The sequence below is a fragment of the Sciurus vulgaris genome (genome assembly GCF_902686455.1).
Source record: "Sciurus vulgaris genome assembly, chromosome: 1".
NCBI classification, from domain to species: Eukaryota; Metazoa; Chordata; class Mammalia; order Rodentia; family Sciuridae; genus Sciurus; species Sciurus vulgaris.
The window spans coordinates 45,635,491-45,647,291 of NC_136461.1; the positions used below are offsets into that span (position 1 = coordinate 45,635,491).

An 11,801-nucleotide genomic window follows, 5' to 3' on the forward strand; every position below is an offset into this window, starting at 1 on the left:
CTGTTACCCACTGTGTCCCCATTGTCAGAGTCTGGGGGGAGTTGATTTGCAAAACTTCATACAAAAGCCCAGCAATCTGCTCAGGAGAGGTGTCTGGTCAATCCTTTGCTCTGAATTCCCAGCTGGGCAGTATCCCTGCTTGTCACACCCTCCAGTGTCTTGCTGTCATTCTTGAGAGGAACGTGCCTCTAGCCGCCTTCTGCTATCCATCTTCCATGGAATTGCGGATTCCAATTTCATGAGATGGGCTCCCAGTGGCCTCTTCTCACTCTGTCCAGAGTTTCAAATTAAGTGCGAGGCAGTGAGCACAGAGGTCTTGGTTGGCTACCCCAAGGCATTTCCCCAAGGACCAGGGTAACAGGATGGCCCTCCCTCTGCACCTTCCCACCAGCAGCTTCCCACAGCTAACCTCCTCCTCCCCTGGGAAATTTTCTCTGCAGGAGCCAAAGCAGATGGTCGCTGGAGCTGCTGGAGCTCCTGGACTGCATGCAGAGCAGGCACCCAGGAAAGAAGGAGAGAGTGCGACAACCCTGCTCCCCAGAACGGAGGCGCCTCATGCCCAGGGCGGAAAGTGCAGACTCAGGCTTGCTGAGCACCGGGGCACAGGTTGGGCCGGATGCTGCAATGTGGCCCCTGGCACTGGCTAGTGGATACAATTTTCTTTCAGTTGACAGAAAATGCAAATCAGCACAGACCCATTTTCTTGGATCATTCATGGCATGGCAGGCTTTTCTAGCATGAACCTCCAAATTCTTCCAGCCTCTCCCCACTACCCAGTTCTAAAGCTGCTTCCATGTTGTAGATATTTTCAACAGCAGCACCTCCACTTTGCAGAATCATTTCTCTGTCCTCCTCCATTCAGGCTGCTATGACAATACAAGGGGTGGCTTATAAACCGCAGAAACCTATTTCTCGCAGTTCTGGATGCTGGAAGTCCAAGATCACGTTGTCAGCAGATCCAGTGTCTGTCCATAGCCTACTTTCTTGTTGATACATGACTGTCTTTTTGCAGTGTGCTTCTACATAGAGGAAGGGACTAGGAATTCTCTGGGGCCTCTTTTATGAAAACTTCACCTTCATGATCTAATCAATCCCTTCCACCACCAAAGTCCAACATCCTAATAATACCAACACCTTTGGGGTTAGGACTTCAATACATGAACTTGGGGGGACATAGACTTTCTGATCTCAGTACATACAATCAGTCCCATATCTCCTGGGACTATTTATGATCTGTTTTTTTTTTTTTTTTTTTCCCCAAGAGATGGTAAACTTGAAGACAGAAATCAGCTTTGTTTAGTAGGGCACTGTATTCCCAGAGGCTAGGGCTGGGCCTTGAATATAGCAGGGAATGAGTCAGCATCTGTGGTTTGAACCAATGAATGGATTCAAGAGCCATTTCATAGATGAGGTCTCTCCTGGTCAGCCTTCCAGTCAATCTCATTTGGAGAGTCAGTACCATCAACTCATATTCCCTGACCTATACTTGGGAGAATCAATTATTATAGTCCCTTCTAGTGTCCCACAGCACTCTAGTAAAGCCTCAGGTAGAGAGCATGATGTGTGAACCTGAATTTTTTTGGTTTTCTATTAGTTTTCTGTACCAGAGTTTGAGCCACTTGTATTATCTTGCTTTTGCTGTAATCAACATACAAGACAAAAACAACTTAAAAGAGGAAAGATTTATTTTGGCCCATGGGTTCAGAGGTTCAGTCCATGGTTGGCTAGCTGAGGTGCAAACGTGGTGGTGGAATGGTATAGTGGGAGGGAAGGAAGTAGGGAGAGAGCCAGAGAAGACAGAGAGAGAGAAGAAGGAGCCAAGGACAAGATAAACCCAGGGCATGCTTCCAGTGACCTACTCCTTCCAACTAGGTCCCACCTCCCAGTAACTGGTTCAGCCATCAATGGATTAATTCACTATTGAGTTCAGAGTCCTCCTGATCAAATCATTGCCTAAGAGCCCCCCTCTGAACTTTGCTACATTGTGGACCATGCTTTCAACACGTGCTTTTGGGGGAACATTCCAGATCTAAGCCATACACTTCTTGAAGGCCAAATCTACATTCCCGATGTAGAGTAGGTTCTTGGGTAGTGTTTGGAGACTGACATATATACTGGTGTTTCATAGCTTCCCATGGTTCTCAATCTTGTTTAAGTAGTAATAGACTTACATACAGTTGTCCCTTGGAAGCTGTGAGGGATTGGTTCCAGGATCCCCCACAGATATCAAAACCCATGGATGCTCAAGTCTCTCTTATAAAAAATGTCAAAGTATTTGCATATAAGCTAGGCATATCCTTCTGTATACTTTAAATCATCTCAGGATTACTTATAATACCTCATACCATATAAATGCTGTATTCATCATAGCTATTATACTGCATTGTTAGGAGAATAATAGCAAGCAAAAATGTCTGCATATTCAGACAGACACAACCGTCACGTTCATGACCTGACCACATTTTCTTCCCCAAGTTGGTTGAAATCACAGATGGAGAACCCTTGAGTATGGAGGACCAACTATGTACATGAGGCAAGTAGGGATTTTAGGGCTCACAGGGAATTGACTGCTGAGTTAATACCCAAATATGTGGCATAGAAAATAAAGGCTACAGGTGGCCAGGAGGCAGAGAGACTTATCTCTCCCTGGTATATAACTTATGGATGGCATGAGTTTGACCCACACCTTGAAGGATTTTTTAACTCAGTAACCAAGGATGTGATCTTTGAGTTAGAAATTCAGCACAAGATAAAATTGGAAGGGGAGACAGAGTATTATGTGCATGTGTGTATGTGTGTGTGTGTGTGTGTGTGTGAGAGAGAGAGAGAGAGAGAGAGAGAGAGAGAGAGAGAGAGAGCGAGAGCGAGAGAGAGAGAATGGGAAAGATAGGACAAGAAAATAAAATACATAAAACACTTATCACAATACCTGTCACATAGCAAATTAGCATTACCATTAATTAAAGAATATGGTTCAAAAGTTATTTCTAAATAAACTTAGATTTTCTATCTGAAAGGAGGAAAAAGAAAAACAAATCCCTTACTGATTTTCATCCTGTCATTACTTTACTTTTTACCCTCACAATTAATTTACATTAATAATTAATTTGCATTCATTATTTACTGGGGAGTGGCAGGCAGATGCTGGAAAGTGACCGGAGGTCAAATATGCCAGGCCAAGTGGGTAATTTATAGAGGACATTCAATCTTGATCTTGAAGCAGTGGTTTCAACCTGGGTTGCACAGTAGACTCTGTTGGGGAGTTTTGTAAACTCAGATGTTCAGAAGCTGCACCCCAGACTACTTAAATCCAAATCACTGGGGGTGGGAACCAGACATCAGGAGTTTTAAAAGCTCCCCAGGCAAGTTCAAGTGCAGCCAAGATTGAAAATGCTTCAGAGTTGGACAAGTCCTCATATGGGGTAAGTGATAGGCGGAAGGACAGGAACAGAAAGGTTCATCTGGCCACTCCAGAGGCTGAGGCAGGAGGATTGCAAGTTTGAGGTCAGTTTTTGACTATTTTGCAAGACCCTGACTCAAAATAAAAATAATCCAAAAGGGCTGGAGATATAGCTCAGAGGTAAAGTGACTCTGGGTTCTATCCCCAGTACAGGAAAAAAAAAAAAATTTTATCTATGCTTTTTTATCTAGTCCTACCAAGAACCTTTCAGGGTTTGTTCTGTGAGATCTACTTTACAGCTAAGGACGCTGGATGGCAGGATGGTTGAGTCACACGGGTCCCAGGGCTGGAAGGCCATGGACTGGATGTGTTACATGGAGCCCATGCTTGGCCCAGCCCTCACCTCTGCTCTGATGTTGCCCATGGAGGGATCTGAAGGATCACTCATGCTGTGCAGAAAAGGGGAGAAACAAGAGGCGAGGAGGCTCCTGAGGAGACCAGGGTAGTAATCTGGGTGCATTTGGAAAACTTTGGGTTTAAGAGACTACCTGGATGGAGGGTGAGCCCAAACCACTAGCTGAGCAATGCCATCCTCCTGTCCTCTAGCGGGGGCCAGCCTCAGCCCCGCTGCTCCGAGGCCCATCCCCAGAAGTTCTAGAAAATAAAATACAGCAGCAGTGGCAGTTTCAAAGGTAGCAGCCCTTTACCAGATCAGTGCCTTTCCTTCTTCAGGAATTTTTGCTCCCACAAAGCAAAAAGCATAAAATGCACGCAGCACATTCTTCCTCGGTCCTTTAAGGAGCTCTGTAATCTCAGGGTTTATAGGTAGTGCGAGTAAACACATGGTTTAAAGATATAATCTTCAGCTTGACAAGGTGTCTTTTGAACAGTAAATTAATGACAGAGAGAAAAGCAATAAGGAGAGCTTTCTTCTTCTTCTTTTTTTTTCTTTGAGAGAGGGGAAGATCTAAAGAGCGCAGCACTCAATGAATCTCTTCTGAACGATATGCCTTTAGGGTGAAGAGAATGGACAGAGAGAAAGGGTTGGCTTCAAAAGCCACGCTGCAGAAATGAGAGCTGGCAGAGCGAAGGCGCAGAGAGGAGGGGATGGGATGTGGACTAGCGGAAGGGCATTTCTCTTCCACTAATGAAATTCCCACAGCTGCCCCTCCACTGTGGAATTGGGCCACCCACTTCCTGGTGATCTCTAGTGCCAGTCCCATGCCAGGAGCTGGAGGTACAGGGAAGTCACGTATGGTCCCAGACCTGGAGGATGTCGAGCCTGGCAGAAGAGATCTGTAAATGATGGTGATGAGTCCCAGGCCAGCAAGAAGCCCGGGGGCTGCGGGAGGAGCCCAGCCTGGAGCAGGAAGACAGCCTGGAGGAGGGGCAGGCGGCCTGCAGAGTCTTGGAATCCAGCAAGACTGAGACCATAGCACAAGCCACAGGGGCACAGTGATGTGCAGCGTCCCAGAGCTGATGACCCCGACATAGGTGCGGGTGGTTTCTGCCCCACTCCTTGGGTACTGGTGCTGGCCCTCAGCAGGCTGGGGATGCTGAGTCTCCACTTCAGGTTCGGTCACTGGGCCTTTCCAGCTAGTGCTGGGTCCAGGGGAGATACTCACAGCCACTTCCCTGCCCCCTCTTCATTTACCTTAGGGTGCTCTGGAGGGGCATTCCATACCCCACAACTATTGTTATAAAGGTAAAGCATTTCAAATTGGATCCACAACTTTCTGATCTGAGGCCAACGTACCACCCATTCCACTTTTCTCTCTCAGGCTCTACATGCCCATTGTATAAGGAAATTACTGCCCCTGATGCGTTGGACAAAGCCCTCTATGACAGCCCCCACTCCTCCTCTGATTTCACTTCCTCCCAACCAGTCCTTCTCTTGGTCATGCTGTTCTAACCATGCAGACCTTTTGGCCGTTCCTCATACAAGTCAGGCCCTGCCCGACCCCAGGGCCTTTGTATCTGCTATCCCTCTGCTTGAAATACTTGCCCCCTACATGAGCTCATCTAAGGGTCTCTTCCTTATTTTACTCAAGTCTCTACTCAAATATCACCTCTCCTCAGACCTTTCCTGTCTGACCTATGTAAAAGGCTCACTGTGATCAGATTTTTCTTGCATAACAACCATCACTACCTGAGATTATAGATTTCCCTTTCTGAGCGGGTGTTATGAACTATATGTTTGTGTTCCCCCAAAGTTCATATGTGGATATCCTAACTCTAACGGGAACGGTACTAGGAGGTGTAACCTCTGGGTCATGGTGGGATAGACCCCTTGTAAGAAGAGACATGGCAGAACCCATTTCCTCCCTGCAATCTGTCACATGAGGACCCAACAGGAAAATGGTCATCTGCAATCAGGAAGAGCAACATCGCCAGACAATGGATTGGCCAGCACCTTGAGCTTAGACTTCTACCCTCCAGAACTTTGTTGTTTAAGCCACTTAGTCTATGGTGTTTTTTGTTACAGCAACCCAAACTGACTAGCACGCCTCCCTCCATACCTAACACACCTCCCTCCATACCTAACACACCTCCCTCTATACCTAACACACTTCCCTCCATACCTCCCTCCATACAAGCCTTTTTTCATAACATCATCCCCAGGACCAAAAATAGGACTGGATACTGGCCTTAAAAGGGGCTCAGTAAACATGTGTAGCATGAAGAACTATTTCCAGCCCAATTTCCCATACAGCTCAGGCCTTTGTCCCCTCCAGGACTTTGTGCATGCTACTTCTTGAAGCACCTCTCACTTCCCATCCCTGGCTGCCACCTTTTCCAGCTTCTTACCCACTGTCTTCAGGACATGAATTTGCCCAGAAAGCCAACCCCAACACTTGAAATGACTTCCCATCTCACCGGGTGCTACACCCTCCTATGGCTGTTTTCCAACATTTTCTATGCACTATCACTATCACTTACTTGTCTGTCTTCCCCACCCAGTGACTTCCTGAAGGGCAGGTGGGAGCTCCTGTTTACCTTGGGAATCTCTGCACCTAGCGTAGTGCTTGGTATGTTTGAGCTTTCTTGTTGATGCTGCTCTCTCTCTCTCTCTCTCTCTCTGTCTTCAGTCAATGTTAGTGGTAAAGACTAGAAAAGGCCTTTGTGGCTAACATGCAGGAACTCATGAGAGGGAACATCGTGGAAAGCCACTAACCGGGATTCCTGGATCCTGCAACCTTCCTGGTGCATCAGAGGACAGCAGAGACCAAATCGTGCCTGGAGGCTGCAAAAAGTCAAGAGAGAGCCCACCTCTTCCACCCTAGTGAAGAGGAGTCCATCAAATCAAGTTAAAATTCCTTATTCATGGCCTGGGGATTTCCCCCCAACCCCCTGGAAGAGATAAAGGAAAATATGTTTCCCTTCTATATTAACGGTTTAAAATGTGAGATAAATCCTCCCGTCCTAACCTGTTTTTAACAAATAGACTTTGCTGTCCAGTGGCATGATACATGCCTGACAGATCTATTTATCCATTCTATTTCTTCAGAGATAACAGCTAAGAAGTTTTATCTATGATTTGTCTCCCTCCCCCATTCCCATTTTCCTAACCAAGCGTGTGGAGCAAGCAGTTGATGGATGGATGGTGTTGGGGATAAAGGGGCGAGAATCAGATAGTTTTCAGGATGTGAACAAACTGGCTTATTAACCAGGAGTCATCTAGCAGGAGGTGGCGGGGGACGGGGAGTGGATACCAGACAATGGCCAATGATGGATGAAGGAACACCTGGGGGTGCAAGGTGTAGACTCGAGATAACTGGTGAGTGCAGCCCATCGCCATCATAGCAGTGCCCGGCTCTGCTGTGGCCCCTGAGCAGAGGTGAATGTCAGACCAGCCACTCGAGTCCTTTGACGATCCCCTGGAGAATCCCCCCACTGCAAATGCCATCGCAGATTCTTCTCCTTTTTCTTGCTGTGAAATGCATCTACATACTCAAGGAGACAGGGGCGAGGCTGCTAAGAAAGAGGCAGACGTTAGGCAGGGTTGTCTTGTTTAGCACCCAAGAACGGGGAGCAGTTGAGCATCTGCCATGTGCCAGACACTCAGGGGTAATGGCCATCCCTTTGTGTATGTCATGTCATTTAACCCTCACGCTTGTGCCACGAGGTTGAATGACTATTTTCCAATGAGCACACTGAGGCACAGAGAAGATAAGTGATGTGATTAAAGTCACCAGGAAATTATGGCATTAGGTCTTAACCCTCTGTCTGCTACAAAGACCTTCAAACCCTCTCAGCTTCTCTGATGCAGGGACATGAGGGTGGGGGCCTTTCTCATCTCTTCTATGCAAGTGGGCAGGTGGGCACCAGCCCTGTGGATGAAGCTGGATCTGCATCTGTTGCCGGGGGAGACATGAACAGGGTAAATAGCAGCAGCCCAGGGACTGGGCTCTGCTGCTTTTGAGCTGTGTGGTCTTGGGCAAATCACTCAGTCTCTCCGAAGCTCTGTCTCATCACCTGTCAAAGGCAGATAATAAATTCTTCCTCTTGCAGGCATTGAGAGGATTAAGCTGGATTAGGTATGTGAAAGTTCTTTGTAACTGGTAATGCCCTCTGCAAATATTAGTTATTATGCTGTTACATTTTCCCTTAATAACCCAGAGCTTGGGATAGAAAAGCCCTCCATGTCCTTTATTAAGATATCTCCCAGGAGCTAAGCTATTTTATGTCTTTTTGTTCTGACTTGTTGTAGTGGGTGTTGCACTGAAATTTCTTGGAAGCATTTTTAAATGACTTAAAAAAAAAAAAAAAAAAACCAACAACCTGCAGTTCTTGTTGGTGTTTTAGAATCCCTGGAAGTGATCATGGCAACGACATAGCTAGTTATAGCTTCCTGGGTACAAGGGGTCCTCTGAAGTTCAGGAATCCAGATGATGATCAGAAAACTCCAGGAGATGGCTACTGCAGTCATCCCCATCTTATAGGGGAGAAAATGAAGGTGCAGACAGGCACAGAACCTGCCTGCAGCCACAAGATAGTAAGCCCCAGAGCCAGGCCTCCACTGTACCACCCTGGCTTTAGCTAGCTAGCTCTGTCTATGCCGTCTCCAGTTTTTCCTGAGAGGTAACATTGTACCGTCTCCACACACAGGCCCTGGAGTGTCTGAATGCCTCAGGATTGAAGTCTGGCTTAACACTGAGGAAAGACGACTCAAAGAGGAAAACTCTGTGTAGAAAATTCTGATTCTATAACAGCAGTCAATAAATAAGGAATCTCGAAGATCTAAGGTGTACTTTTGCTATTAGATTTCAGGTGGGTAGTCTAGGTTCAAACTAATCTGGAAATGAGAGACCCGAGGTAGAGGCAGAAGGTTGGAAGATGAATTTTTTAAATGATTACTCTTTCCTGCCTCTGCCACCTATAGGGTTAGCTTTTTGCAATCTCTTGAACCTTGGTTTCCTTGGCAGTCTCTGAATGTGCTGCTCCCTTCCTTTGTAAAGTTCCCTGGAGATTCCTAGCTTTCCCGGGGGTTTCACCACCACTGCCCCCCAAACTGTCAGCCCTGTCCTGATGTCAGTGATATTTCTTCCTCTTCTATTTCACTTCTCTTTTTGCAATGCTGCCCATAAAGCCAGCTGAAGGTGTGTCCTCTTCACCACTGTGTAGGTTGCCCCATCTTTGGGGTCACTATGCCCCAAGTCTCTTGATGTCACCATCATATGCCATCGACTCACTCAAGTTTCTTACCAACATGGGGAGGTTCTTCCCTTGGCCCCATTCATCCCTTTTCATTAGCTCATTAATTCATGCAACAATTACTTATTGATGGCCCACGAGTGCCCAACACTGTGCCTGTTCCTCAGGATATATTAGTACAGTGCCTCTGCCTCCATGGGCATTATATTTGTGAGGGAATAAGAGAAATCAATAAGGAGTAAGTTATAATACAATGTCATCAAAGTCCAGAAACATCGGTGAATAGACATGATGTTATTAATGATATCTCCAATCTGTAAAACAAAATATAGACATATTTGTGGGAACAGAGAGTATAAACATCTATTCTGTGCTAGTCAGCTTTCTGTTACTCTAACAAAATACATGAGATAGTAAAAAAAAAATACAAAAGGTTTATTTTGGCTTATGGATTCAGGTTTTATTCCAGTTCCATTGCTTTTGGGCTTGTGGTAAGGCAGCACATCATGGCAGGGAGCATGTGGTGGAAAAAGCTGCTCACCTCATTTTATGGAGTTCAGGAAGCATAAAAAAAAAGAAAGAAAGAAAGAAAGAGAGTTAGAAATAAAAGAAAGAGACAGACCATGCTCCCACAGTCCCCTTCGAGAGCCTAAAACCTCCTTCTAGACCCCATGACTTCAAAGTTTTTACCCTCCAGTTGCACCACACTAAATAACAAGGCTTGAATACATGGTCAACACTTGGTCTTTGGTGTGGTGCTGCTGAAGGACATTCCAGATCCACACTATAACATCTCCTAGCCTAATGGAAAGAGTGAAGGCTGAAAGAAGAGATAATCTGAGACCTGAAGGATGAATTAGGAAGGGAGGCAAATGTGGAACAGCTGTGTGCAAGATCCTATGGTCAGGGCATTTCTCCATCAAAGTGCTGATCATGAAGACCCCAAGGGGGACCAGCTCAGCATCCTCAAAAGTACCAGGCACACTCTTTCCCAAGGGCTTTCCTATAAGTCCTGGGGAGCAGACCAGACTCATCTTAAGGCAGAGAGGGCTCTTTCCTGCATCTGGATTCTCTGCTAGCAGGAGCTTTTTCCTGGCCCTACATCGTACCTTGATTTCCATAGGCAGCCCATTCTTAGTAAGGATCAGGTTTCTGTTTGAAGATTTCTCTATCTGTCATCTGATGACTATATTAATAACTACCCCATCAAATTCAGATAAAAATTAAATGAGATAATGTAGGTTAAAAGACTTCATAACTGAGAGGCACTCTATAATTGGCAGCTATTATTATTATTACTATTGTTAAACTAATTACAATAGTTATTATTCCCACAGACGTTATGTTATTAGTCCAAGGTCACACGGGAAGCCTCCCACCCTGACATTAAGTGCTCAGAGGAGCTCACAGCATTTCAAAGATTCATTCTTCTGGATGCAGAAATCTCCCACACCAGATATCTTGTGCTGTACTTACACTTCCAGGATGTCTGCCAAACCACAGTGCTGGGGCCCTGCCCCTTGGACAGCACAGCTCCTTTGCAGGTACACGAGGGTGAGCTACAGTGGCCGCGATTCTCCAAAAGTACAGTTTGCATTTATTTAGTTTAATTCTCACATTATGTTTCAATCTCCTCCTAAATGCATTTGTTTGCAAAAAGAGCCATGTGGGGAAGTTCAGCCCACAAATAAGAATATAATTATTACACAGTTTAGCAGCGCCTGGGCGTCACCCGGGTATTCACCGGTGCTCGGCAATTCAATTGTCTCTCCTTCAAGACCATATTTAATAGGATAAACAATTTCTGCTAAATGCAATAAACGTGAACCTGGGCTGTCATCTCCATAATCAACTCAAATTTCCCATTAGAAGCGGTGGCTGTGATTGAGATTCAGAATTTAATTTGGCGGCGCTCGCCTGGATGTGCGGGTGTCGGCTTCGCAGGAGCCTCCTGTCAACCAAAGACAACTGCTCTTCTCTGTCTCTGGGGAATCTTAAAAGAAGATAGATTATAACTCAAGAAAATTATACGGCCTCTGTATAATGAAAGAGATAAAACATTATTGGATTAGCCTGTTGAAATAACAGCAGACAGCAAAGCAATAATATTCAGCCAAACAAGGGACTAGACCCATCAGCTCCATGGCAGGGGACACGGGTTTGTGGGAAGGCAGACGATCACCGTACTTGGCGCAACAACCCCTGGGTAGCAAAATGCAGCTCCTGCCCAGGGTTGTTCTATTGACCCCATTCAGGTGGTTGGTTGGGCCAGGCAGGTGGGTAGCAGGGACCAAAGCTTTGGTGTCAGATGTGTTAATGTCTGGACCCCAGCAGCAAACTCAAAGCAGGTGACTTGGCTAACATCAAATTGGTCAAAAATAAGTAGGATGATTTCTGTTACATGAAAACCAATTTAAATGTGATACATATATTTTTGGTGTGAAACAACATTATAGACCCAACTTATAAAAAAAACAGGAAGATTGAAATGCAAAGACTGATCCCCAAATCACTTCTTTATTGTGGCTACTAGGTACCCTTTGTGTTCTCTAATGAAACCTAATATTAAGAATAAGATCTGTTGACTTGTAAAATGAAAAATAAAATTCCGTGTAAACTGCTGAAAAAAAAAAAATGAATAGGATGAGCCAATCCACCTTTATCTAGTTGCTGGTCTCCTCATCAATTTTACTTCAACAAATACACCTGAAATTCTTCAGTCAGACAGGAAGTGCCCAAGAGCAAA

The 11,801-nt window shown here is 45.5% G+C and overlaps 1 protein-coding gene across 2 annotated transcripts in view; it reads left to right on the plus strand.

Moving 5' to 3' along the window:
- C8A (complement C8 alpha chain) overlaps positions 1–6,800 on the plus strand; it is a 68,074-nt gene extending 61,274 nt beyond the window's left edge. The window contains exons 11-12 of one of the 2 annotated variants that reach the window (XM_079101905.1): positions 441–606; positions 6,500–6,800. In XM_079101905.1, coding sequence (XP_078958031.1) covers positions 441–592 — 152 coding nt within the window. In that variant the 3' untranslated portion in view covers positions 593–606; positions 6,500–6,800. Of the gene's footprint in view, positions 1–440; positions 1,558–6,499 lie in introns of those variants that run through there. The other variant, XM_079101904.1, reaches the window with a different exon arrangement.
- The last annotated feature ends 5,001 nt before the right edge of the window (positions 6,801–11,801 follow it).